This window comes from Chaetodon trifascialis, chromosome 17, assembly GCF_039877785.1.
Source record: "Chaetodon trifascialis isolate fChaTrf1 chromosome 17, fChaTrf1.hap1, whole genome shotgun sequence".
Taxonomy (NCBI): Eukaryota; Metazoa; Chordata; class Actinopteri; order Chaetodontiformes; family Chaetodontidae; genus Chaetodon; species Chaetodon trifascialis.
Genome location: NC_092072.1, coordinates 12,662,043 through 12,689,971, shown reverse-complemented (window position 1 = coordinate 12,689,971; position 27,929 = coordinate 12,662,043). Strand labels below are relative to the sequence as shown.

At 44.5% G+C, this 27,929-nt stretch overlaps 2 protein-coding genes across 3 annotated transcripts in view; both read right to left on the bottom strand.

Moving 5' to 3' along the window:
• Positions 1–835, bottom strand: part of sdc3 (syndecan 3) — a 34,965-nt gene extending 34,130 nt beyond the window's left edge. Inside the window, exon 1 of the mRNA XM_070984207.1 lies at positions 196–835. Coding sequence (XP_070840308.1) covers positions 196–249 — 54 coding nt within the window. The 5' untranslated portion in view covers positions 250–835. The remainder of the gene's footprint in view (positions 1–195) is intronic.
• A 1,916-nt stretch (positions 836–2,751) lies between these two features.
• Positions 2,752–26,874, bottom strand: pum1 (pumilio RNA-binding family member 1). 2 transcript variants are annotated; one of them, XM_070984357.1, is made up of 23 exons: positions 26,770–26,874; positions 21,931–22,103; positions 20,376–20,498; positions 19,834–19,902; positions 18,412–18,517; positions 17,371–17,564; positions 16,920–17,092; positions 16,417–16,681; positions 16,229–16,322; positions 15,358–15,456; positions 15,088–15,230; positions 14,514–14,652; positions 14,236–14,370; positions 13,569–13,868; positions 13,233–13,475; positions 11,198–11,468; positions 8,126–8,255; positions 7,805–7,939; positions 6,787–6,924; positions 6,013–6,138; positions 5,679–5,800; positions 5,336–5,528; positions 2,752–4,537 (listed from the first exon to the last, which is right to left on the bottom strand). In XM_070984357.1, the coding sequence occupies exons 2-23, from the start codon at positions 22,090–22,092 to the stop codon at positions 4,406–4,408; spliced, it is 3,492 nt and encodes a 1,163-aa protein (XP_070840458.1). In that variant the 5' UTR covers positions 22,093–22,103; positions 26,770–26,874; the 3' UTR covers positions 2,752–4,405. The 2 variants fall into 2 exon arrangements, with proteins under 2 accessions (XP_070840458.1, XP_070840459.1); XM_070984358.1 differs by having other exon boundaries at positions 18,412–18,514.
• Positions 26,875–27,929: the final 1,055 nt, after the last annotated feature.

Here is a 27,929-nt window from a genome sequence, read left to right as displayed (position 1 = left end):
CGGACGGCCAATAAGGGCTGATAAGTAGGTCGAGTGCAGGGTTTCCTACCGATCACCGACACCACTGTCTCATTAACGATATCGCACCGCACGCACACACATACATATTCGCACGCACACGCATGCCCAAAATGCCCTGTCTCCTGTGTGCGCAAGAGCTCCCCGGTTAACAAAGGATCTGAGGATGGTGCTTACCGTGGCGGCGTGAGCAAGCAGCGCCGTGAGCGCCAGTAGCCAGGGCAGCTTCATGGTCGGGGTGCGCGGACACAGCCTCCCGGTGCCGCCGCTGCCTTCACGGGGTTCGGGGAGGTGGGGGGGACAAAAGCTGCCGCTGCTGCTGCTGCTGCTTGCTGTCGCTGTCTCGGTAGTCTGTCCAACTTCAGAGCGCGCCGCCCGTCCGCGCGGTCCTCCTGGTCGGGCTTTTTAATCCAAAGCTTCACGCGCTGCTGATGGTCCAGGTCAACGGGAAACGATGAGATTCACGCGAGGCCTCTTCTCCCTCTTCTCTGTCTGTTTCTCAGAGTTTTTCTGCTCGAGACCTGATAGATTTACTATCGGGGGACGCCAGAGCTCGCCTCTCTCTCCCCCTCGCTCTCAATACACACTCAGTCTCTCTCTCTCTCTCTCTCTCTCTCTCTCTCTCTCTCTCTCTCTCTCTCTCTCTCTCTCTCTCTCTCTCTCTCTGAACACACACTCAAGTCTCTCTCTCTCTCTCTCCTCCCCCTCTCCGCTGAGGGCAGGATGTTCCGTATGGCGACGCTGCTTGGCCTGGGAGTCTGGCAGGAGGAGCTGAGTGTGTGTGAGAGAGAATATATATGCGCGCGCGCGTGTGTGTATGTGTGTTGAGGGAGAGGTGGGGGGGGGGGGGGGGGATCTCCACGAGCAAGGGCGAGGATGCCCCCTGCAGCTCGTTTAGGCACCGGCAACCCAAAGCAGCCCTTTAAACACAAACACACAACCCACACATATGCGCGAGGCAGGCGCGCTGCGCACCGCGAGCCGTTTACGGCTGCTTCCAGGTTGAGCGCTCAGGTGGTTCCGACTGGCTGCACGCCATTATTACACACCTTCACAGATCAGCTGCGGTCCTCCGCTGTGATTGGCTGAGTCACGCTCAAGACGGTTTTTCTTTTCTTTTTTTTTTTTCAAAATCCCGGATGAGCTCACACCTGTGCCTGTGCAACATGAATTAATATTTATGCGCTAGCCTCCGCTCAGACACTGTAGCATGTAATGACTGTTTAAAGCCACTGAAAAGGCCTCGTTGAAAAATCAAAACTGAAACCTGTTAACACCTTAAATTGACCGGTGCATGTTTGCTTACACTTTGAAAGAGATTCTTGGCCGCATAGCAGATGGACAAAATACTCCTTACTGGATGAAGCAGCTCCAAGCTGCTTTGTTTTCAGACTCTCTTGAAGGATCTGGGAAGAGCCATTGTTTGACCTCGCAAAACAATTTTGTCAGACAGCTGGTGATGTTACAGCTAGAAAACTAGCAAAACAGGCATCTGATCGGCTGGTAATATAGCCTTTGAGTTTGATCTCTAACTTTATATCTGATAAATAAAACGCTTCAGACATACATTGATATGGTTGAGCTTGTTTTATTCTGTGTCATTCCTTCGTAAAGTTATCATCATTCCAACGCAGCTGCCCATCTACAAGACAGGCATGTAAGAGCCAGGACCCACCTTCAGGTTGTTTTTTCACCAAAGAACTTTGCATTGACTCCAATGACCATGAACCGAGCAGGTATCAGCGGGCAGCTGTCCCTGTGCCCTGACTCCAAAGGGCCCCAGTGGCCTGTTTACTGTGTGTCAGAGTCCAAGGTAAATTGCCCATCTTTATCTGGTTGGTAATCCATAATAAAACAGCCTACAGGTCTACGTACTGTAGCCAACCACAGCCTAAACTTACTTTTGAGGTGGTTTAAAATCACTGCAAGTGCTGCACCCTCACTCCTCCAGGCTTTATTATGATCCGCTTTAAGAAATCAACAAAGCCATGGGATCACTGCCACCAGCATCACACCCAACCTGACCTGTTTTTCAAAGTAACATCCAGGCAGGTTTCTGCTCCAGACAAAAGCTGGACAGGTTTAGTTTATCCCCGTGTTTCCTCAGTAGACCGCCAGCGGTGTGTTTTGTTCAGACACCTGCTCAACACGGCAGTGCAGTCTGATAATCTCTTGTTGCAAACTTTGGGGTTATTACTCATGTCAGAAGAATAATTATCAAGGGCAGTAAGTGATTGTGTGGGTTTAGTATTCCTTTGTTCTCTCCTCAAACACCAATACTCTCTCACTTCTGCCCAGAACGATGACAGAGAGGTTTTCACCATTGCTCATCCAGCTGTCATCATATGAATAATTATGTGGATTGCCTTTGAATCAAAGTAATGGCCACTGTTATCTGTATCCATGACTGAAACTATAGTTCTTCTTTACTGGGAGTCATTAGGGTAACTGATCACTGTTGGTTGCCATTCGTCAGGGCCATGCCATGCTAAGATGCCAGCCTCATTAATCTGTCACATTTATGAAGAAACTGGAGCATCAGGAGCAAGCTCCCCAGCCCCTGCTCTGACTCATGAGTGTAGACGCATTCATTCGTACGGCTGAAACCGAAACCACGGCACACATCCTGATCCGTTTCTGTATAACTGACACTTAAAATCAAACAGTTTGTCTGCTGCGTCCTTTCACCACCTGTGAGCGCATGCAACGTACAATGAAGCACATCTGACACAGTTAAATTTTCAAAGTTTTTTTGTTCAGTTTGGTTTCAAAATAAAGATCACACAATTGTTTAGAGACAATCTACAACAGGAGTTACAAAAAATAGTTGCCCAGGCAATAAGCATACACAGGTTCTGTTAACTATACACATATGGTTACAGGTGTGCTCGTAGTAAATATACACAAGGCTGCTCCAAATGTACACCGCGCTGTGGCGGGCTGCCTCTCTCACCCAAAAGGACATAGACAGTATGATACAGCACTTACAGCACTAGAGAAATGCCAAAAAACACAAGAATCTCCTCTGTACAATCCATGGGTTTACCCCTCTGAAAACAGTCATGGGTAATCGAGGGGTTTTGAGGGGAGAAGGGGTTAAATGAGTAAAAGTTATTTCTCCCACCCAGACAGCATACCCATACACATGACACATTTCATGGGGTAAAGCATTCCTATAAAAAGATCTTAAAAAAAGGTCAAAAAAACAAAACCTTCAACATAAACCAGAAGACACCACTAAGTCTAACATAACGTGTCCAATTGGGAGTCAGTGGGAGATCGACGTCTTAAGTTAAGCAGTGACAAGATAAAGATAAAACCAAGCGTGGCGAATCTTTGTACAAGTACTACGCTGTATAGAAAGGGCTTTTCAAAACAAAAATTTGATATTACAATTTACAATATACAACAACTCATATGTCACAACCAAGGAGGTGAGAATATACACTGAAATGCACAGGTTTTTTTTCTAAGATTTTTTTTTCCAGAGTGAGCTTTTTTTCTTTTTTCATCTCATACCAAAAAGGGTGGTAAAGCACTTTTACATTACAAGGGTTTACAAATGTACAATTATACAGTCAGAAGTATGTGGTCACTACTAGGATACATTATAGATACAGATTCAACATCAAAACCCAGAAAAACTACAAAGTTTTATATATATATTTATATATATATGCAAAGGTCTACACCAAGTATACACGTTATATTTATAGAAGCAAGACCAGAAAACGAATCTCCCATGCTAAATGATCTGTCTGCTGGTTAGCTGATGGCGTGTGTGTGTCTGTGTGTGTCTGTGTGTTTTCCTCTATGATTCTGTGACGTCAAACAAATTAAATACTCGTCCCATTTCATAGTGGTAAATAGCCAGGATGGGAGGAGGGGAGGGGGACACTAGGATTGTGTGTGCAGCAGTAGCAAAAAGTGAAATGATTTTTGAGTTCATCAGAGAAGAGGAAATTAAAAGGAAAAACAAACAAACAAACAAACAGAGGAGGGAGTGGAGCGATGAGTGGAACAGGCCTCACCTCTCTCCACTCCCTGCCCTCCCTCCCCCAGTTCAGAAGGCCTGGGCTCGGATGGGGGAGGGGCAACAAAATCTGACAAAAACTAAGGCTGCCTGTAGCAACAGGCTCCTCCCGAAGGGTTGTCATGGAAACAGGGGTACGAGGGGTACTCAACGTCCTCAGTGAGAAGGATTTGGGAGGGGGGGAGTGGGAACGATGCCTTCTGAATGGTCAGACAGGGGCAGGAGGGTGGGGCTGGTTGACATGACAGCTTTAAGAGGGTGAGGTGCAGGCTGGGGGTGGGAGCGGGGTGGGGGTAGATAAGGTGGTAGACGTGATTTCAGACTGAAGGGAAGGGGAGGGGAGGGGAGGTCGGTCTACATGATGCCATTCGGAGGGCCACAGAGCGGACCCAGGTCAACGCCGTTCTTCATGTAGTACTTCTCCAGCTTGGCCAGGATGTGTTTTCCGTACGTGTACTTCCTCAGGGTGGAAATGTGGGGCCGGATCTGCACGCAAACACACATGTGGAACAGGTTCAGGGTGGATACAGACAACAAGCACATCCAACACGCCCCTTTAGGCGTTTAGCACAACCACAAAAACTACAAAACTCTAGATCGTCTTTGTCGACATCCAACACCAACACCCATTTATTTGGAAATCAGTGATCACTTGTGCTCATGTCAGCTTCTGGGCTGTTGCCTAGGGAACCATTGACACCAGTGACCTGATTAAGATTTATTGATGTGCAGGTAAATGAAGGGTTTGGTGGATGGGATGACAGAAAGATGCTTTTTTATTTTATTTTATCATGGTCAAAATAAACCGTTTTAAGACATCACTTTGAGTTTTGCTATGCCTCTTTTACACACACACACACACACACACACACACACACACACACACACACACACACACACACACACACACACACACACACACAAAATAATTATTTTGATTTTGAATTGATGTGATATTCTTTGCAGAACACAGCATTAGCCTTACTTGCACCCTAACCTACAAACACACACTCAATCATTGAATCAAAGCGCTGAACATAGCGCTATACTCAGAAAATAAACGACTACTTTCTCATGTATTTCAAATGAGATATTGATTGTAACACTGAACACTGCCTGAAAGCTCGTCGTCTCCTCCTCAATACAGCATCGTCCAGTATGTCACACCTGTCTCGCCCCAAGATTTCCATTTACAGGAGTTTATAAATAATTCTCGTAAAAACAGCCTCCATTATCCCGGCATTTTGATGGGACGCATATGACGATGCTCTTCTTTCCACTTACCTTGTGCATTACGATCTTGCGCTGGGTGGGCTCGGCCACGTCGATCATCTTCTGCACCACGTAGTTGGCGTACTGGTCCTTCATCATGGTGTATAAGGCACTGTGGGGGCCCTCAGTCAGGCTGCACACCTCGTCTATCAGCACTGCCCGTTCCGCCCGTGATGCATGGGTCACACACTTCTCCACCACATTACTTGAGAAAGGCAAGGAGGGGTGAGGGTGAAGGCGTGTTTAGAAAGAAGGGGAAAGTCTGGCTGAAATTGGAACTGAAGAAAAAACGATTTTTTCGATGGAGGAGAGAAGATAACAGCGAAACCTCGAGAGGGTTAGTCCTGGAATTTACCTTGCAAACTTGTGCTGGCTGAGTCCCAGTACATTGCCTCTGATCTCAGCCACTATCTTGCTCTTATCCTCAGCTCGGCCGTGCTCCAAAACGTGCTGGATGACATAGTTGCCATACTGGTCCTAAATAAAACAAGCCACACAGACACATTAACTAAAACGTGAGGACACCAGCTGGTGCTTTTGATGTCACAAACACACAGCCAACTTCAAAAATCTGGACTGTGAGAAGCTTTATTTAAGCCAACATGAGGTGTCATTACCCTGAATAACATAACTGGTGGAAGACGAAAGACGGCAGAGAGTGAGTGTGTGCGTGTGTGTGTGTGTGTTACCTGCACAAGCTGTTCTGTGTGTTGATGGAGCTCCTCTAGTATAGGCAGCGTCTGTTCAGGAAGGCAGTGTTCAAGAATGCGCTGGATGACTCGGCAGCCGTAAGGGTGAGTGGAGAGGGCAAAGACCTGAGAGACGCACATAATTGCACATCTTTACTTATTCAACATGTACACCAAGTGGTGCCGGAGCTCAGTGAGTTCAACACAATACTACCTTACCTTCGTTCAAACACTTAAAGGTGCAGAAAGTCCCTTGGATTACCGCACCAAATGATCACAGGCATACTTTCCCACACCCAGCCCACCCCTGGAGCCAAGCAAATTCCTGCCATGCTTATGGCTACGCACACAAATATGAGCCACTGAATGGAAAACATGTAGTTGCACATCATGCAAACACGTGAGAAGCCAAACATTCACACGTCAGTGAGATTTAACGTCAAAATGACTCCTCAGAACTGAAACCATTAATTTGGGTTTAACAATGGGCGCATGCATGAGCACTAAAAAATCTTTCATTTAACACTTTATGCTAATGTAACATTTCGCTGGTGGATAGAAGATGGCAGTTGCCACTGGGCTGAGGTTTCTGTTGCCATGGCAACATACCCTGTCCCTGGAAAGGACCGAGTACTTGTGTCTATGCACTTTGGCTGTGACAATATGCTTGGTGCCTCAAGGCAGCGACGGTGTGCGAGTGCACACCAGTAAACGTATGTGTGTGTGGATGTCAGCCAAGCACCGACAGGCTTCAGTGATTGAATGTGGACCCACCTGTCCCTTAAAGGCGTCTATGATGAAGTGCAGCGCATGAGGCTGGACACACTCGATACACTTCTGCACCACGTGGTTACCGTTCTGGTCCTTCACACACTTCAACACATGACCGTCCAGCTCCCGCACCATCTCACTCTGCAGGGAGGAGGATTACAGAGGCAGAGGAAGAGGGAGAATGAGGAGAGGGACATGTAATTGTTTGTGAGAAGTCAAATATTGCCTGAAAGCACTTTCAAAAGTCTCCATTTTTCACAGTGGCTCACAGCCCAACAAATAACACCGGGCTTTGAACAGTTGCCCTGGAGAAATCTATTGAGGCCCATTAAGGAGAGATGGATACCCTTCTTTCACACATGCACACACACACACACACACACACACACACACACACACACACACACACACACACACACACACACACACACACACACACACACACACACACACACACACACACACACACACACACACACACACACACACACACACACACACACACACACACACACACACACACACACACACACACACACACACACCTTTACCCCAAAGCACAGAATTTAAGCAGAATTGTTTCCTGTTGATATTCACCTACATTTATCTTACCACCTGCAGTTCAACATTTGCATATAAACTGTGGTATCATTAGCCTCATTCATCGCTGATGATAGAGTGCCTGCGAGGAACCTGCTGCTAGATGAGGCAGCTCCAACATAAAACCCGTAATGTAGATGAAAAATGCCACTTCAGAGTGAGTAGTGCACCTCTTTATCGATGCAGCATTCTGCTATATAAACAGAAATTAGTGATCCATGAGCAATACACCCTCATTCAGGACTGAGTCATGAGCACATGGACAAAACTTCAAAGGATATTTTGCCTTTTTCTTTTAAACAACTCAAAATCACAGCAGGGCAATGGTCGGGTAAGTCCAATTAAGGTCATTATGGTGCAAAGGTGCAGTCTGTTTCTGCTGTTTTCACTTTAACAGAGCACTGAGAACCAGTGTACTTACAATGACCTGCTGATCAGAGGGGATGAACTCCAGAGCTTTCTGAATGACCCTGCAGCCGTACATCTGCAGAGCCAGTGACAGCACATGACCTCGGATCCTCTCTGCCAGAGCCAGCTTCTGGTCCAGGCTGCCAAACTGACACACAAAATGAGACTGTAAATCCTCTAATCCATTTGATAATAAACGACACAATACGGCACACATTACACATTCGCCCATGCCACAGAGCACATGGAAATCATGTGCATCTCTCGAGAAGCATTGAAATCGTAACACAAAATTAATGTTGGTGATAACAGCGATCCGACTTTCCATACGCACCTCAAAGAACTTCTGGATGACGTAATTTCCAAAGACGTCCACCATGAGCTGATAGGCCGCCTGCAGTATCTCACTGAAGACAAGCTGGCGCTCCGCTGAACTGGCTCGCTCCAATTTCAACTGGATAAACCTTCAAGAGACAGAGAGGATAAGCATTATATTAGCCACAGATACCTTTGTACTTTGTTTTGTTATTCTTCATTTTCATTAGCTTTTGCAATATATAAAAGCCTCATGAGGAAGTATACTGCCTGCTCTCCTAAAACCCATTTAGTATATAAAGGGGATTCACAAAGTTAGAATGAACTTGAAGACAAACACATCAGACAGTGAGAGAGCAATAAAATGAAACAGATGTACAAAGACAGAGCGCTGCTCCCATATCTTTAACCTGAGGGAACAGTCAGACAAAAGGAGATGAAATTCAAAGTGGAGAGAAGACAACGATAGTGAACCAAGTAGCCTGTGAGGTGAAGTGATGGATGCCAGGCAAAAGGCGGAGATAAAAAAAAAAGGAGTGATGCTGAAGAGACTGGGGGAAGAATATGTCTGGAATTCGAAGACGTCATGGCGTATTAATAGATCATTTCAGTGGAAAAGTCTGCATCTGGTTTAACCCAGACAGACCCAGAAACCAGGACCCCAGAGTGGCCACCAGGGCCCCTTGGCCCCCAAATTAGCACATCTCTGGACTGTATGACAGAAAGAGGCAGAGATGGTAACATATCAACGTTTTTTCTGCTATAAATACAAATACTAATGTCTGTGTGCAGCGTCATTAATATCTGTGACAAATTCAAGGATAAATTCAGAGGTACAGAGTCACTGGAGTCTATACTTGTTTCATATCGTAGTGTATGAATCTGAAATATGAAAGTATGGTCTTGTGCAACTTTGAGATGTTAGCAAATCCAGCCTGTTCACATTCTTTGATCTTTGTGATTTGATCCAGGACTCAACTGTGCACTTGACCAGGGCTGTTTTCCAGCACTGCCTTAAAGCACCTGTACACTGAGATTCTGGGCTGCCTCAGATCAAAGGCGGCAAATTGCGAGGGAAATGCGGTGAAAGCTGTCAAGCCAAAAACAGTGACCCCACACCGCACTGTGAGACACATCCATTGATATTCAACACAAAGATTTGGTGACCACGGGCGGTATCAAAATTTTGAAAAGTCACAAATTTAAAAAGGGCACTCTGCCTGTTTTGCCGGAGTTCTGTCAAGTGTGAGAAAATAACTCGCATGTCATTTCAGCTTGAGCCTGGAGAGAAACAAGTCTTAACAGAAACCCTGCAATGCAAACAGGGCACTTCAAGTTTGACAGATATGGGCATGTATCAGACAGGGATGACGCGCTTAGGTTGCATTTTGAGAAATGTAGGTTCCGGTGTTAACCCATTATACTGTGGGAACAGTTAGGAGGGTCCTGAGGAGCGCAGGCAGCTCGGCTCATTGGGCCCGCACGAGTAGATCTATGATGTAGGTAGAAGCAAGGCCATGTAGGGCTTTAAAGGTAATTAGTCAAGGTTTACAATCAATTCTTTAACTAACAGGTAGCCAGAGTGGCATCACAAGGATGGGGGGTGATATCGTCTTGTCTCTGAGAATCTGTTAAAAGTCTGGTGACCCAGTTTTGAGCGAGTTGGAGGCAGGAGATGGCCTTGTGGCTGAGCCCTGAAGACAGGGAATTACAATAATCCAGACGTGACGAGATGAAAGCCTGACGTGATGACTTTTTCAAGGTCTGCTTTAGATAAAATGAAAGTTTTGCAATGCTCCGAAGTTGCAGAGAGCATGATTGTAGTACCTTTGAGAGTTATATGTCAAAACAGGTACAACGCTTGATGTAAAGAAAAAAAAATAAAAATAAAATATGGAAATGTTTATTGCTCCAAATAGGAATGAAAATGAGATCCAGGTCTTACTTGTGTTTTGGGAGGAGTAGTCTGCCCCATAATGTAGGTTAATTAGTCAATGTAATGTGATTCATTCTCAGAGTTAAGACAAGGTCAACTAAACAGCATTTATTTGGCATCCACAATAGTCAGTGTATCACAGGTCGTGTCTATCAAGTGTATTTACATACAGCAGCAACAGACACATACTGACGCGGCACAGGGGCCTTTCCTGGAACAGCAAAACCAGCTGAGCTTGTGTTGCAGTATGAAGTGTGGAGATAACTGAGATAACGTGAAAAAACATTTCACACATCCAACCTACTACTCTGGTTATTTAACTGGCTTGAAACGAGGCTTAATGTTCACAGTTTCTCTGGGCTGTCCCTCAATATTAAATACTACTTAAAAATCACCAGCAAAATAAAGGTTCTAAGTTTCCAAGCTGGTATCGATCCGTCCTTGAGCATTTGTTTTGAAGTGAATCCTGCTTTGTATTGGACCTAAAGGCAGTCTGAAGTGCATTGATTAGCACACACATAAAGCCTAAAACTCTTCCAGTTGTTGTTGTTGTGGGGACATTTCTATCAAAGTCAATCCATGGGGTCATCACTTCCTTGGTTGGCCAGAATAGGGGGCAATTTTTGTGTTGGTTCTTGCAGCCAGAGTTGGTGTTATAGAGAGGAAAATAGAGGTACGAGTACCTACGTAACCCTCTACCTGCATGTTATGGGAGCCACGGTGAACCATGTAATTTTAATGCCAAAACAGCTGTCATGGTAACAATGGTATCGCAAAACCCATGTCATGGCAGAACGTAACACCAATGTTCTGTTTGCCACCAACCCTTAGGAGAATTCTCCCATTACACAGAGAAAGATCTGACAGAGGTAGGAGTGAAACCAGACAAGAGCAGTGTCCTTAATGCAAACACAGTTTTCAAGGTAATTTAAAAGGATATCATGGTCAACTGTATCAAAGGCAGAACTCAAGTCATGCAAAATTAAAATTGAGCAAGGTCCAGAATCAGCAGCGAGCAGTAAATCATTGGTAACCTTACAAGAGCTGTGTCTGTGCTGTGCACAGAATCCTAATGTTCTATTGGTGTCTTACTGATGTGTTTTTTTTTTGTTTGCCTGTGTATTTTAGGTCAAAGTGATGTTTGCTTGTGTGTACCTGCTGCCGTGCTGGTCCTGGCTGAACTCCATGATGTGGCCGGCAATGTCTCTCAGCTGCAGGTTGGGGTAACGGTTGTTCCTGAAGTCCTCCAGCAAGCGGCTCCGGCCTGACGGCATCACATCAGACATGCCGTAGCGTAGCCGTGACGACGGAAACAGCTGGCTGCTGGGTGAAAAGAGGGAGGAGCCTGAGCTGGCGGCGCTGCGATACTTGGCCTCTGCTCCTGGGGCTGCAGAGATGAAACGCCCACTGCCATTGGTCAGGCCTCCTGCGGGGTCAGAGAGAACAGGGAGGTGATTGTTGGAACTGGCATTGGTCAAATTCTGAGCAACAGTCCGTTAGTGCTCAGACTCAAGAAAAGCTCCAGAACTAGAAGAATCTCACAGAAACACAAGGTCTGAGCCAAAAACAATGCAAATATCCAGAGTGGTGGCGACATGTACATCCGACACTGCCAAAAACAAGTCAGACATTTTAAAAGAGTTTTTTTGTTAATTTGCCTCGGTGCACGCTGTTTCTTAAAAGCAGGGAGAAAATAAATCTCTCTGTCATTTCACTAAATGTCAAATGCTGCTGCAACGATTACTTGCATGGGTTAACATGGATTATTTCTGTTATTGATGACACTGCAGTACTCATCTTTTGAAAATGACATCAGAGCTATGCAGCGCAGAAACACAGCACTGGATGGCAGCATTGCCTCAAATACTGAGATGGCCAACACTGAGAAAAGCAATTTCCTGGGTGCACCAACAGTACTACAATCCAATAAAGTGACAACACAAACTGTCTCAAAAACAGAGAAACATGAACAACTCTCTAACAGTCTTAACAGAGACTACTATATTCTTTAATATATTCAACTGCGTTAGATTTAGTTGTTTAAGTGTATACGAGTACTCTCAAGCAACATCTGAACCAGCTGTAGTTAAATACTTGCCTTAAATTTTGATGGGGGAAAACGATATAAAACCTGCAAGTATATCCAATAATCCAGTTAGTGTCTGAGCCCTGATATCCTCAACGACACTGTGTACAGTTTCCTCCCTTCAAAAGCTTCTGTTTACTGCAGTTCTAATCTGTGTAGTATGACACCTCTAAAGACCTGAAAACTGGCAACGTTAGGTAATTTATCACAGTCTTTACGCGGTCTTGACTTGGTTCTGTCACTTTGTTTGATTGTTGTTTCATCACACTTGAATGTTTGTGGTGCAGCTGACTCTGCCAACTGTCAATCACGGGAAACACACAGGAAGCAACAAAAGTCTCAGCCAGCAATAAATCCCTCAAAACATGCTGCATTACAAATCTGCTGTCACGTTTTTTATTCTTTTAGTTTGGAAAATCTTGTTAACTGGAACAGCAGCTGATCTGAGCAAGGTAAGACTTTCAAAAACACTACTTTCAAAACTGTAACATTAACATCTAATGGCATACATCTTACATTAATTAAATTAATCAATGTGTACTTATATTTATATTAATTAATTAAATAAATGCAGATATGTGTGTGTTTTCTGGTATACATGAGTGATTATTTGGATGAAACATCAGATTATGTTGAAAAATCAAGCTTTTTTCTGGGAGTATATTTGAATTCACACATATTCCTAACCTTGGAAACACAGCTGTTAAAATCAAGCATTTCCAAACTTTCAAGACTTTGTGCAGACCCTGAAGACTACACCACCTGAGTCTACAAAAATGATTCAGCCAGATACTCCATCAAATGCAAAAATCCAGATCGGGTCACGCGTTTACCTTCAAGAAATAAGGAACAAAACTACACTCTAACTGATGCTGCAGTGAGGCTGGTGGAGCCTTTGCAGCTGTGTCCTACAAATGCTCAGAGTGAGACCACCAACTGACAGATGCAGTAAATTATGTTGACAGTCAAGGCTGGTGTATTACTGGCACATACACATAGTGCTGGCTTTGTGTTTGCCAAACGTCGCCATTCAAGTGGCATTTCAGTGGAAAAACAACACAATCAATGACACAGGTCATCGCAGACATTTTCAAACACACTTACCGAGATTGAGGTTGGACGAGGAGCTGTGATTGGACAGGGAAGGTGGGGGTGTGAGGGAATGGGAGGGGCCCTGGTTGGGAAGGGGCATGCCCACGGGGCCTGGGGAAGGACTGAAGCCCAAGGTGCCGTTATAGAAGCCTCCATGACCAATCGGGGTCAGACTGGAGGGTGTGCGTTTGTACAGCTCATTGTTGCCTGTCAGGGAGTCCCGCCTGGAACCGCTGCCACCACTTGAGTTGGCCACTAGAGGGAGACAGATGTAAATTAGATCATGGTATCTGGAGGAACAGTCAACATTAATTACTTGAGACTTTGGTGGGAATGGTCAATTCCTACCTGCAGTGCCGAAGCCTCCCAGCGTGGCCCCCAGTGTGGCACCGAGGGACGAGGAGGTGGGCTGGCTGAAGCCCAAAGAGGCAGAACCTGGCCCGGGTTGCCCAGAACCTTGTGAGAAAAGAGAGGAGCTCTGGGAGGAGGAGCTGAGGGAGGAGGATCCGTAGAAGGAGCTTCCTCCCAGAGCGCCACCAGGGCCGCCCTGCTGCTGAGGCTGCTGGGACGTCATGGCACGAAACGGACCGTTGGCTCCACCACCCAGACCGCCATTGGCACCACCGGCGGAGGCTGCTGCTGCTGCAACTGTAGGGATAGACAACAGAAACAGTGATTTCAGAGATTCCCTCTGAGTAAACAGTCATACAAACAGTAAATGGTCACACTGCTATGTTTTCTCAAAATCAAATTGTCCCTGATGTCTGAATTCACATGAACTACACTGACTTCTGGGAAGTCCCTCTAAAAATCCAGGGCCAGACTTGAAGGTACAGTCTCATAATCTCTTAATTGTATGTTCTAAATGGTCAGGACATTCAAAAGATATTTTTAAAGACCACAACGTGCAATCCGTTGTTTTGTGTGCATGACATCCTTCGCTGTCCTTTCGGCTGCCGTGAACAACAGACACGAGCCGGATCTTTGGCAGAGTCTACGTGCGCTGCCATCTTACCTGCTTGTGCTGCGGAAGGAGATATGATGACAGAGGCAGGGGCCATGAGGCGGACAGGGCCACTCCTAGCGCCAGTGTTGACCACCAGGGCCCCTGTCTGATCATAGTAGGCTGCAGGGGCCAGGACTGGATAGCCTGAGAAAGAGACGCCAACAAAAGAATAATCAGGATTTAAATATCATGCCTCTTGTTTGGATGTGTGTGACCAAAAGCTATAAAATAAAATGTAACAGATTTACCAAAACAGTGAAACCAGTTATGCAGACTGTCGTACTCACCAGGGACCCCTGCTGCTAACCCCTGCCCAAAGGCGAGGGCTGAGTTGACTGCTGCTGCTGCAACCAGCTGGTCATTCTGCTGACCCTGTTGACCTTGGCTGGGGGTCAAAGGTCGCTGGTTGCCCCCAGCACGCATCACCTTTTCAGAGTAAGAAAAACAGGAGGCGTTTGTCATTATCAATATGCAAATCAATTCAAAAACAGCGCAACAAACGGAGTGTGCTGGAGATACAGACATGTCTGTCTGCTTGTAGTTTATGTCCAAAACAATGTGCCCACACAGAGAGACAAATGGTGATTTATAATGAATAGCCAGGATAAGAGCATGTTCTACTAGTATTGGCATATATGAGCAAATCTGGGCTAGATAACGAAGAGCAGTTCGATGAAATGTCTTCCTGCTGATTGGTTAATAATTCACACAGGCTACGAAGGGTTTTCTGCTCTTAGTTCCAAGTAGAGCAGCAGTGAGACTGAAAGCACGTTTCATCTGGCACATGAGGAGAGCTCCAAGAGAAACATCTGGAGCCAGTGGCACTCAGGATGCCAGTCTTGTGGCGAGCAGCAGACTGACCTGCTGTTGGTTCTGCTGGCCCTGGTTTGCCGCCTGCTGATTGGCTGAGTTGTTGGCTGCAGCCGCCTGCTGCTGGAAAAGGTTGGCAGGGTAGACCCCCCAGGGGGTCACACCATAGTACTGGGGAGGCATCACTGCTGGACCTAGACACAAGCAAATAAACAATACAGGTGAGATGGGACAACTGTGCCAGTATTTATGCATCTCCTTACTGTGGAAAATTCATTAACATGAATTTGCTGAGGGTCCAAATAAAAACACACGTCTCACCGAGTGTAGCTGCTGCTGCTAGTCCAGCTGCGTAGGGGTCTGTACCTGGTGGAGCAGCACTGATGATGTAAGGATTGGGCACAAACGCTGGGGCCAAACCTGACGAACACATGGTGGAAAAACTTGAACCGAGGCAAAGGTTTTCGTACAAACTCCCTGAGTGAAGCCTAACATGATAATCACTTTGGGGGCATAATTACGATGCAGATACCAATCAACAAATGAAGTGCTCCAGATCTGAGGTTAGTGCATGACCACAATGAGAGACTCTTCAGGCTAGCTAAGCATTACTTGCCTTTGAGTAAACATGAGAAATATTAATCCAGATTTAATCAGTAACCACAGCACTGCAACAACATGTTTTTTGTAACTTCTATGCTCTTTTGCCCCAGAATGAAAAACTAGAAACTGCAGCTCCCATTGAGCCACTAGTACTGATCTTGAGCCACTGGTACTGATCGACAAGCGCACCAAATACAATATTTTTACTATAGAACTTATGGGACACTGCAAGTCTTATGTTTGGCATGATGGTTCATTTGTGATATTAAATCACGAGGTAACACTTTCCATTCTGTTGTAGAGCTTTATTTAGCGATGTATGGTGGTATTTAGTGATCTCATCACTACTAAACTGGTGTGTAAACTGCTATACATACAGTAAATCAACAGACATGATGGGAAAGGCTATAAAAATAAGAGCAATGGTGTTTAAAAAAAACCCTTTCATCTGTGTCAGTTAAGAGCATGCTGACAGTGAGACAATGTGTCAAATGAAATGTAAAATACATATCAAATAACAAATGAGATGTTGGTATTCAGCCGTCCTGCTCACACGTTCACACATTCATATGCACACTCATCCTCTTACCAATGTGAGGCTGCTGTGCTGCTGCCAAGGCATACTGCTGTTGCTGGGCTGCTGTTAACTGCTGCACTGCTAGGGCGTTGTTTCTCTGAAACAGCTGCAAACAACAGAACAGGTGAATGACGCCTGAGCGGAGTCTCAGAGCGCTAATGACAAATGTTCATACATGACTTGCAGCATGTCGCTCTAACCTGTTGCTGGTTGGTGTAATCAAATAAGCCCACAGTGGGTGCAGAGTCCATCTGCATCTGGGAGTTGTAGTCAAACTGAAGCGGCTCCATCACAGACTCCATGGGGTCCATGGTGACACCACCTTGTTCCACGCCGGAGAAGTCCTCAGGAGGTTTGGGACCTCCACCACCTCCCAGGGGTGTCAGGCCCTCAGCCCCTACACCACCAGGACCACCCAGCAGGTCACCCTCGGGGCCAGGGGCAGGCATGTTGCCTTGGGGACGACTGGCGGTGAGAAAGGAGGAATTCAGTTTATATTTAATGGTTATTAGCAAACCAAGAAATACTTCAACTTGAGTTTGTAGCTGTGTAAAAGAAGACAACGCTAATGCGAACAAACTAGGCTGCGCAGAGTGTATTTTCATCAGAAGTTGGCAGCGTAGGCTACGTTATGCATGGCTGTAATAAACTCAAACTGAAAGACAGAACAGGTCTTTAGGAATTCAAATTTTTGAAGCCCTACCCGAACTCTTTGACGTCCACGTCGAGGCCGTTCTGCACAGGCAGCCCGTTGGGGTTGATGACGTCGCCGATAACATCAGCTTCACCTTCTGTCAACTCTTTCAGTTTCTCTCCTTCAAATGTTGCTTTTGGCTTCTCCCTCTTCTCCTCCTCCACCTCCCCATCCCTCTGGCCCTGGGTGATGGAGAAAGACAAGACATATAGTTGATACAGTAAAAAAAGAAAACCTGAAATACAGAGGTGCTGATAACCTGACAGTGACTAATGGCAGCCACACAAAGGAGCAGAGTGAGAAGGTCAGAGTGACAAGGACAAGGCAAAAGACATGTCCCCAACTGGCTGACAGAGGACAAACAAAAATAAAACGATGCAGAAGAGAAAGAAAGATATGTAACACATGAGTGATGAGACCAACACTGATGGACAGAAAGGGGACAGACTTCAGGACTTACATAGGGTCCTTTTCGGAGGCAGGAATCCAGTTTGTCAGCCGGTGAGGAGGAGAGGACGTACTCCACCATGCTAACTCCTAGCCCTCCACTCTCAGAGCGCGGTGACATCACTGAGCCCACCCCAACTTCACCGCCGCCATGGAAACCCTGCCCTGGCCGACGGGACACCATGATTGGCTGAGACACTGAGTGATCTGACATGAGAGAAACAGGGACAGTTAAATAACATTCGTGCACAGGGGAGAACGCTACATTTGCTCCATGAACTGTTCAGGCATGAAAGTGATGCCTTCCAACACATAAGCACCATTAACAGAATCTGATTTTTGAACTACATAACTTCATATTCAGCTGGAACACTGTCGCACATTTTATTATCCCAACGTGTCAAGACTGTAGTGACCAAGAAGGACTGAAAGTTCCCAACAGCAGGAGCCCAACTACTTTGCATTACTGCATTTCCTTCTTTCTGTCCTCTTAGCACTCTTGAACCAGGTCAGAAACTGTTCATTATATGGGATACTGTATGTGACAGTAGTCATCTGCAACGTGGCCGAACGCAGATTACATGTCAACAGTTTTATGAAAACCTGACTCTCTTGTACTGTCCTGAAAGCAAAGTCCAAGAGATATGCCATCTGATGCACAATTTAAAGCTAAATCTACCAGAAGCATTTCACTCTACAAACGTATGCATGGCTCTCTCTGCAGTTACGAACTGATAAGTGATGTGCCAGGCTGATTCTGAAATGTGGGGAAAGTTCTTTTGTCATCATACTTGCAGAAATAACTCAACTGTGCTGATATGATACACCAGTAATCAAACAATCTCATCATCTGGGAGTACATGAGGGTGATTTCCCTTTGCCATCTGCATTTGATTCTGACAGGAATCTAAATATATATTTCTGAACACCAGACAGCGATTGTTCCTGTGGTTTGTGGATGTGCTTGTGAAAAAAATAAAATGGCATGTTCCACAAAAGCTCCAGCATTCTTAACAGGCTGCCACCTTATCATCAACATGAGCCAGGCCTGTACCTGAGGCACCCCATGCACTGTCCCTCCACTGGTCCAGAAAGATCCCTTTTGGTCCATCCTTCCCAGAGTCATCTGTCTCCCAGAACTTCTTACCAGTTAGCAGCTGCTGCAGAGACAGAGGACAACAGGGAGGAGACACAGAGGGAAAAGAAGAAAAAAGACAAGGTTAAAAATGGTCACACACATATTTCAAGCACAAGGAAGAACGGGAAAAAGAAATATAAGTTTGTACAACTGGCCGTCGGAGGAGAAAGGCCCTCAAATCTTACTAACCTTCAGAATGTCTTTTGCTTTTACTTTGGCGTGCGTGTGTGTGTATGTGTGTGTGTGTGTGTGTGTGCGTGTGTGTGTGCGTGTGTGCATGCGTGTGTGTCCTGAGCTGTCAGTGCTGCACTGCAGGTTCCAGGAATATACACATCTGTTGGCAGTACTTTGACCCCTGACTGCACCCCAAACAAACAAGTACAGGCCACTCGAACTGGATGAGTGGAGCAAAAACAAAATGACCACACAACTGAAGCCAGTGTCCAAGAGCAACCACAAAGCAATTCTGACTTGTTATTTTCATCAGTTAATGGTTTAACTAGCTCTAGTTAACGAGTTTGGGCTTGCTCTGAGAGACTGCAGCATCTTATCAGGAGCTCATCTGTTTTCTCTCCACATCTCCACTCATATCTCTCCTCACTTTCTCGCACAGTCAGCACCTTCCTTGCTATAAAAAGCCCTTGTTTCTGTAAAATACTGTGATCACTATCTTCCAGCAGCAGGAAACAAAAACTCTTGGTTCATGTGAACTTAAAATCCATCTAAAATGATCTCCCAAAGCAAAAACGTAACATTTTTCTTATTGTAACATGTTAGTACATCTCATTATAGCAGCCAAACAATATTCTCCCGATATGAAACACAAATATACATCAGTGCTATGTTCAATGAGCCAAAACTAATTGTAGGCACTTGTCCAACATTAACAGAATTATTGACTATAAGCTGTTTAATAGATGCTAACAGCCGGTCCAAGCAGTTTAAATTTATAAGTGTCTCTGCTCAGCCTCTTCTCATCTTTCAGAGCTTTTCATTTGTGAAAAACAACACCAACACAGGTCCACACTACTTTTGGCTCAAAGGCCTTCCACATAGCAGCTGATCCATTTCTTTTTCCTGTTATTCAGGTTCGACTCCCTGTGAGCAATCCATCATGCGTTTATTCAGCCAGGTGGCCAAGTCACAAAATACAGTGCTGCCATTTTCAAGTCAACTGCTGACATCGCATCTGACCTTGAGTTCAATCCAAAGTCTGGACTTAGCTCATCTGGAGTGCCCTGAGCTCCATTATCAACAGAGGTAATTAAACTACATGGTCATATAAGCCACCTTCTTCTAGACCGTATGTGACCGCGACTGTCCACCCCGATGCCTCACCTCTCCCATGGCACGTCCCTCCAGGGCCAGAGCCTGAAAATCATGGTTCAGCTCATCCATGGACCGCACCTGCAGACAGAGAGCCCAGTGAGACATTGGAAAAATGGCAACTTCTGTCTCTCATAGTCCATAAATTATAAACTCAACTTTAATTACCTGTGTTAATAAGTAATTACCTTCATAAATGTTTGCCTCAAACACTTTTTAAAGAGTAAAAACTGTTCAAATTGGCATCAATTAAAAGTTGTACTTTGTGCCTGTTTTCTTTACATTAAATGACCACTAATGCTCATGTTTTGAACATTCTCCCTTAACCCAGACACTTCTGTATTTTACAGAATAACTTACTTTAATATGCCTATGGGATAATTTTATGTTTACACAGGAATTCACTTTAAGAATGAAGATTTTGGTGTTGAAATGTTTCTGTGAACTTTGTACAAGCAAACAACAGTACGTGATATAATACAATAACAGCACCAGTGCTGCAATAGCATGTTATCACTTGTGCAACACACACACGCACGCGCACACACACACACCTGGCTGTCATGGATGTTGTCTCCAGTGGGCCAGCGATGTTTGCCGGGCTGTTCACCATGCTGCCGCTGGAAGAAATAGTCTACCATGGCATCATCCTGGGAACGTCCAGCACCCGCCACACCCTTAGAGACACACACACACAGACAGACGTGCATATTATCTTGGAATTACTGGCAACAGTAACAAGCACAGTGTGTAACAACAGGAGACGTGCAGGTATAGCCAGAATTTTCAGTTTTTTACCAGGGTTTTGCACGGTTGATTTAAAAAAAAAAAATGACAAACTTGAGCTGCATGCCTGCATTCCAATACATGTGGAAGATGAGCATCAACATCAATATAATGTCACTGTAACTGCCAAGTACATGTATTGTGTATTGCAGGAAGATCAGGGGCAGATCACAATGCAAATGCAAACAACACAACAAAATAAAAAGATTTAATGTTTTCAGCAGGGCTGCTTTACAGTCTGTGTGCTGCTGTGAAAAAAGCCCATTCCTTAGTCTCCAGGCAGAGAAGCTGGGGTGGATACTAGCTAAATCTGCTGGGACATTAAATCACAGGTCACAAGTGTTCTGCACGGTTGGTTAAAAAATTCCTCTACGCATCTTTTCTGACCTTATGACTACATATTAAGAATAATTTGTCACATGCATTTTCAAAATTCATCACCATCTCTTCATGAGCTCAAACACATCCAAACAGGAGAGAGCATTTCTTTTCACTGGCAAAGCCTAGGCTGGCTTCCTCTCCTACTCATTTTGAGGGTAAACACAAATTTCCCCACAAGAAACTGTCATGAAAGAATCAGTCAACATTTCCTGGAAACAGCTGGGCTTGGTCACTTGCAGCACACGCAAAGCGTGCAGCAGGAGAAGTCACCAGGGCTGTTTTTTCCAGGATTAGTCATTTAAAGTGCTAACCGTGTTATCAAAAAGTAACATTTTAGGGAACACGGCCTGCCTGAGAAGCAGCAACTATGAAAGGCTGTATAACATCAACATTACCACTGGTCAGGGGAATAAAGACAAAGCTCTAACCTAACAACAGTTTCAAGTAACTACTTTCATTCATTCATTCATCTATTGCAGAGCAATTGACAATAAGTGACCATACACTCAGGGGATGACTTCAAAGAGTTCAGCCATGTTTGCCCAAATTCAGCTGAACAACGTGAACACAGATTCCTTCTGATGTACGACTCTTTGTTCAGTGATGGTCTAATTTACTTGGAAACCATAACGCTGCCAAGCAGAGCATTCAAATGATATGAGAGGCTCGCCCAGCTCTACCTATTGATGATGCTAGTTATATAAAATAACTACCATGGTTTCGCTAACAGACAAAACCAACAACCTACCCTTGCTGGGGGTCATTTTCTATGTTGTGATACACAAAAAAGACAAGTATAGTTGTTAATAATTGACTAGAAAGGCTAATAGATACACACTCTTTCACTAGGCTGACACAGAGAGGAGCACAGACTGACAGCCACATGTTGGCAGTGAGATGTTCATACAACATATGTAAAAGTGTCAAGGTGGTGGGATTTACCTGCTGGCTGGGGGGTGTGGCCTGAGGGGTCTGCCCAGTTGGAGGGGCATGTCCTCCGCTGCTCAGCACCACGGGCATGCTGGGAGATGTACTTCTATGGTGGGGGCTGAATGAATCCTGCCAGAGCACTGCTTTCCTCTTCAACACACACACACTGCTCATTCCACCACAGCCTGTCCAGAGAGAGAAACACATCTGTCACATGCAGACCATGGCATACTCCATCATCACACTGAACAAGTAAAATGCTGGATAAGCTGAAGAATTTAACGTAGATAGATAGGTAGATTTATTTGTTTGGGACGGTGACTCCATGCTCACTTCCAGTGCATCTAGTTCACCTACCTAAAACTAATGTAGTCTAATGCTACTCTGCTGCAATAAATCTGTCATTATGTTTGCAAAGAACATCTGCTCCATGTATATTACTGAGAAAAGACAAAATATACCAGGAACACCTTTCATCATAATGCAGCACAATTCAGCAGCACTCAAAGCTGCTGTATTGACTGCATGAGTTTTAATAAACTGGTAACTGCATCTTGTTTTAAGCATGTAGATGAGCATGCCAGTCTTGTGCCAGCGTGCTGGTTTATACTGTATTAGCTAATGTTCACCGCAATGAAATCATGACAAAAACAAACCAACCTACAACCCGAAGTCATAAAAGACCGACAGCAGACAAAACATGGAGTAAAACAAACAGGCTGTCGAATCATTTACCTTTTATGGTTCATGTTCAGAGTTCAGTCAGTGTTGCTGTTCTATAAATCCCTCATACATCAGTACGTGAATGAAAATATAAGCACTATGTAATCTCGTGTAAACAGATAAGCCAATAACTCCCACATTTGACAACTTCAGGCGACACCAGAAAAGCAAGAAATGTCTCAACAAATATTGTACTGTGAACTGGTTTTAATGTCAAACTCAACTCAGTTCCCAGTTTATTTGATACACCCATTTAAAACATTAAACACTACCTTTCTGAAGATGAATATGTCTTTCTAATACTTTGTCCATCAGATTTCTATCAGTGAGGACTAAATAATAGAAATGCCTTTCATTATGCTGCAGTACAGTTCAACAGCACCACAGACTACAACCTCAAAAATAACCACAAAACTTGAATCAATACCTCTCTAAAACAGCTTCATTCAAACATTCAGGAAAGTGGGATTTTGTTGCGGAGATGTTTTAGAGTGCATTGTGAAACCATATCACGTCTCACAGTACTAATGAAGTAGAAATTAACAAACATAAAACTAATTACATCTAAAGGACCCAAAGAACATAAGATTGTAAGTTGCAACCATGAAAGGGTCAGGAGCACTAAATATTAATCACACGGTAGGTCTAGCCCTGCGTCTAGACCGCGAAGTGTGTCAAACGTGTTTTTTTTAATCGCACGTCTCACACAACAGATATGCTCTCGATCAATCTATGCAGCTGTCTGCACCGGCTCAGAGTAGGTTTGTGTCTCAGCTGCGTCTCATGGGTGCAACCGCGACCTGTAGCTTTAATTTACGCTTCAGGTCTATTTTCTCAACAGTGCGTGGGTAAATGCAAGGTTGATGCCTAACAAAAAACCTCTGAATAAACATATTTATCTGCATTTTACAACTCGTGCAGAGCTCTTCTACTGTTTAGAGCTGTGTGTCCATGACACACAAAACTGGCATATCAAACAACGTATTAACAGCAGGCTTTCTAAAATGGAGACGACAGCAAAAACAAGGATATGGTAATATAGGTTTCTGTAGCTATGACACACAAATGACTTTTGCAAACAGTAGCCTGTGGCTATGTAATGTTGGTTAAAATATGAGAACGGTCAATGGCAGGTTCAGTGTAAAATTATAAATGATTTAACTGTCATTCATTTGCATTGGTGTTGATGGAAAAATAGATGGGGTAATATTCTTGGAGCGAAGTGGCAAACTGCTATTAAAGCTACTTAATTGCTCATAATCAGAAAAAGACAGCTGAGATCAACAGTTACAGATATAAACTAGAGAAAGACTTTACTAGCCAACCCAGGAAGCAGGTTATTTAACTGCCCACCTGCACTCAGCAAGACATACTGTAAACTACACTGTACTGCAGCATGTGGCTGGAACCAAACATAACAGTTCTTACACCAGTGAAATGGACCATAAAGAAAACAATTGCCCACACAAAAATCTCATAAAATAACCTCCATGTTAAGAGCCCTAATATACTACTGAGACACTTATCCCAGTGATCTGCAACGCAGTCACAATTGTGTCATCCTCTGGTTCAAGGTGTTCCACCTACAGAAATGTGGCTGTTATGAAAACCCACGCACGATCCACGTTTTTCAGTTTAGATCTGATACCTGAATTTGAATATTTGCCACTATCAATCAGAGCCCTTTTCTCTTGAATATTATTGTTATTATTATGTCTAAGGGTTAGATGAGGCTTTAACAAACCACACAGGAGCTCTTCTTAAAATGGCTAAATATACTGAAATGGAATAAATTGAAATGTATTCCAAAGCACTTTGAACCGCCGCTTAAGTAGGCTTCACATACAAACAGGTGTAGGAGTGACAAACTGCTATGGCAACTCCTTTTCAAATCAAAAGCAAAGCAATGCATTATGAACTACTAGTAAGTAGAGTTCAATATACAAGTTCAAAAGTAATAAGTGAATTTCAGAGAGTGCAATGGCAAATTGATAACTCCTTCATCAGGTTTCCAAGGTGAATATCTGAAATAAAAGTGTGAGAACTGCAGAGAAATAAATTTGTGCACTATCAAAAAATCTATCAAAATTAATTGTCAGTACTGTGGAGACTGTGGAATCTGGATTGGCATGTGGGTTGGTGACATCAATCCAATATCTGATAAGTCAATTACATCAGTATAGGTACCCAGAACTAACACTGGATTGGACCAGTCCCAACTCTGTCACTCATCGCCGCCCCCAGTCATAGTAGAAGTGCACACTGTTATAGCTAATGTGTCACACCACCACAAGAGCACATGCTCAGTTGTGAGTTTATTAGGTACAGCCAGCTAAAACAAATGCAGCCCTGCAATAAATCCTTCATGAAGTTTATAATGTGGCATTTTGTGTGGCCGTTTAAGAGAAGTGTTGATTGGACTAGAGGGTCTTTTTGGAGGCTGCAGTTTGTGGTACCATTGAATTACATTGCACTACACTGAGAAGTGTCTCTAATATTTTATCCAACCCATTTATATCCATGAGGGTAAACGTTAGAAACACCTCTGTGTGCAACTCAATATAGTTCAGCAGCACCACAAACTACATCCTCCAAAATGCCAATAAAGTTGAACAAACACCTCTCTAAAACTGAACTCATAAATTGGCACGTGTTACATGAATATGATCATTTCAAATTAGTTTTCCCAAGAGAGGTACTGACTTTATTTTCCAAGAACTGGCAACAAACTGGTGGGTCTTTATTTTGAGAAGGTCAGATGGACCCTGTCATTTACCCTGCATCTCAGGGTGGTGGGCAGAGAGTCATTATGTGAGCAATGATAAATCAAAGAAATATGTGCATGGACTAATCTGTCTGCTGGTCGTGGTCAACAATGGGCACAACAATCTCAGTTGTTTTCAGCAGTAAGAGGAATATAATTTGTATTTTACAACCTCTCCTTATCCAACAAGCTCTAATCTCTGTTAAAATTACTGGTTTCACATTAGTGTCCCTACAGGCCATGAGGAAATTACAAGCAGTTCTTTTTACACTGAGCCATATACAGTAATTAACGTTGCCTGAGTGTGTCTGACACCACGAATCTTCAAACACATGCAGCTTTCTCTCAAGTCTGCTGAAACCACTGTGCAACACACCACCTCCATCAAGACAAAAACCACGAGCTGACCGGCTGAACAGTCCCAAAAGATGAAAACAAACCAGCCTGCCAAGCGATCATTCACATATGGACTCATGTGTTTGTTTTCCTGCTCCACTCTTCATTCAGATACAAGGAAATGTTAGCTCTTTCTTCCTTTGCTACAGCTCAGAATTAGGTAGAGAAATACCCGGAAATCCACAACACTGTGGCCATTCCCCAAAGCCAAGCGCACACGACATGTTATGCTAACGTTACAAGTTTAACCTGTGGCACACGGAAACAGGAACTGGGCTCCACAACATAACTGGGTTAATCATTATTCAATACCGGGGATCAATCCACCGCATACCGGGCACAGACAGGGGTGTGACAGCACGAGCAGGCAACCTGCAGCTAGCATGAGATAACGTTAGGTGTCTCAACACAGACCAAACATTTCTCTCCCAACAGACATGACACATCAAAACGAGGAGGAATGTGTAGAAGCTTCGTGAAAGGGGTCGTCACCGTTACCGGGGGGTTCCTTTTCATGCATTCGTGTCCACTCACGCCAGTCTCGGATCTGTTATGGAGGGTTCACTGCCCATGTCTACCAACAATAACACGGCCTCCCGACACAAGCTCAGCCCGGGCAAACCGGTGGCCAAACACGGGCTCCACACAATGTTTATAACAGAGGCAGCCCCCCTAACATTATCATTTCGGCATTAATAAACACCTGGGGGTCTCTACCTGTCTGCCGATCTTGCAGCCCCACAGGTCCCCGTGACGCGGATGCTAACAAAGGCCCGAGAGCTGTCTGGAGCGGAAGACCGACACAACGGGAGGAAGGAGGCAAGCAGCAGAAAGGGAGGCAGCCGCTTCAGCCTCACGAAATTCTCCTCTTTAGCCTCTCTCGTATCCGCCATAACAACAATACCCATACCGATGCGTGAATAAACAATGCTCTCTGCTACCGCGACCGGAGAAGAGGCGATACTCACCGGCGGAGAGGGTGGATGGTCGCGGATTTCGGCCCCAGTTTCTCTCTGACACCCCAGGCTTTCACTCCGACAACATGGCGGCTCGACGGAGGAGCAGGCAAGAGCGCTGCATGACGGGAAGGGATGAGAGAGAGCGTGCGGTTCATTGCGCCAACCGGGAGGGGAGGGAGGGCCATACCGGACCGGTCTCTTTGTTATGTGTGTAGTCTATTTGTGTTGTGGGGTGTATTTTTAATGGATTTTTGTGACGACTCCATTCACATTATTTGTTAACGGAGTATAAAAATAACTTCTTAAAATAGACATTCACTCTGCAGCCGTTTGGGTAACTGGAACAGAGGACGTCACTAAAATTAACTACAAAACAACATTTATTAAGCTGCAATACACATATCGCAACATCAGTTTATTTATAGTTAACCATGTGACATGAGTGGTACACACTGTAAAAAAGAAAAACACTGTAAAATATAATGTAATTATCTTTTATTATTTGGGGATATTACGTTATCTCGTTGGGAAGGACTGTACACAATGTTCCGGGGTCTCTACTGTAAAGGGGTGCCTGGCAACCGTGGCAACGTGCTGCGCCACACGGTCAGCGGGTGTGTGGCTGCCGGACGCTCCGTTACACCTCCGGAATGTAAGTGGACGGTGTGAAAAGGGGAGCGTGTGGCCCGAAGAACAAAAATACCCCTCTGACTTTTTGGAAATGTGCCGGTGGCGACCCCAGGGCTGCAGACTGAAGACTCTCCCGAACCGGCGTGTGAATGACGTAATGCAACTAGAATATGGAAGCCCTTCAAGAAAATCTAGAGTAGCTTCATCGCGTGGAATTTTTGAAGATAAGCAGCTATTAAACATGCTTGTGTGGTCCAGTCATACTGAATTAAATAGCACACCTATAAAACATGCCTACAAAGTCATTTCAATATAATGCTTAAAGTTCTCAAACACATTTGCAATGTTTAAAATAATAGGTGTCTTAGGTGTCTATATTGGTCTGTTTTCATTTTTATTTGATGTATGTAATGTTTACTGAATTTTTTTTCTTTGCAGGAAAAGATGCTTTTAATACTAATTCTAACCATTTTAACTTTATTTACTACACCTATAACCCCACAACTGAGTCAAATATGATATTGCACACTAAAACATTT

Bases quoted from the DNA above. Each gene is read 5' to 3' on its own strand.
- pum1 (XM_070984357.1), bottom strand. From the start codon at position 22,092: ATGAGCAGTGTGTGTGTGTTGAAGAGGAAAGCAGTGCTCTGGCAGGAT. The intron at 11,469-13,232 runs GTAAGTGTGTTT...CTGACCCCGCAG, and splicing joins CTCGTCCAACCTCAATCTCG to GAGGCCTGACCAATGGCAGT. The intron at 5,801-6,012 runs GTAACACACACA...TGTTTTATTTAG, and splicing joins ACACAGAACAGCTTGTGCAG to GACCAGTATGGCAACTATGT.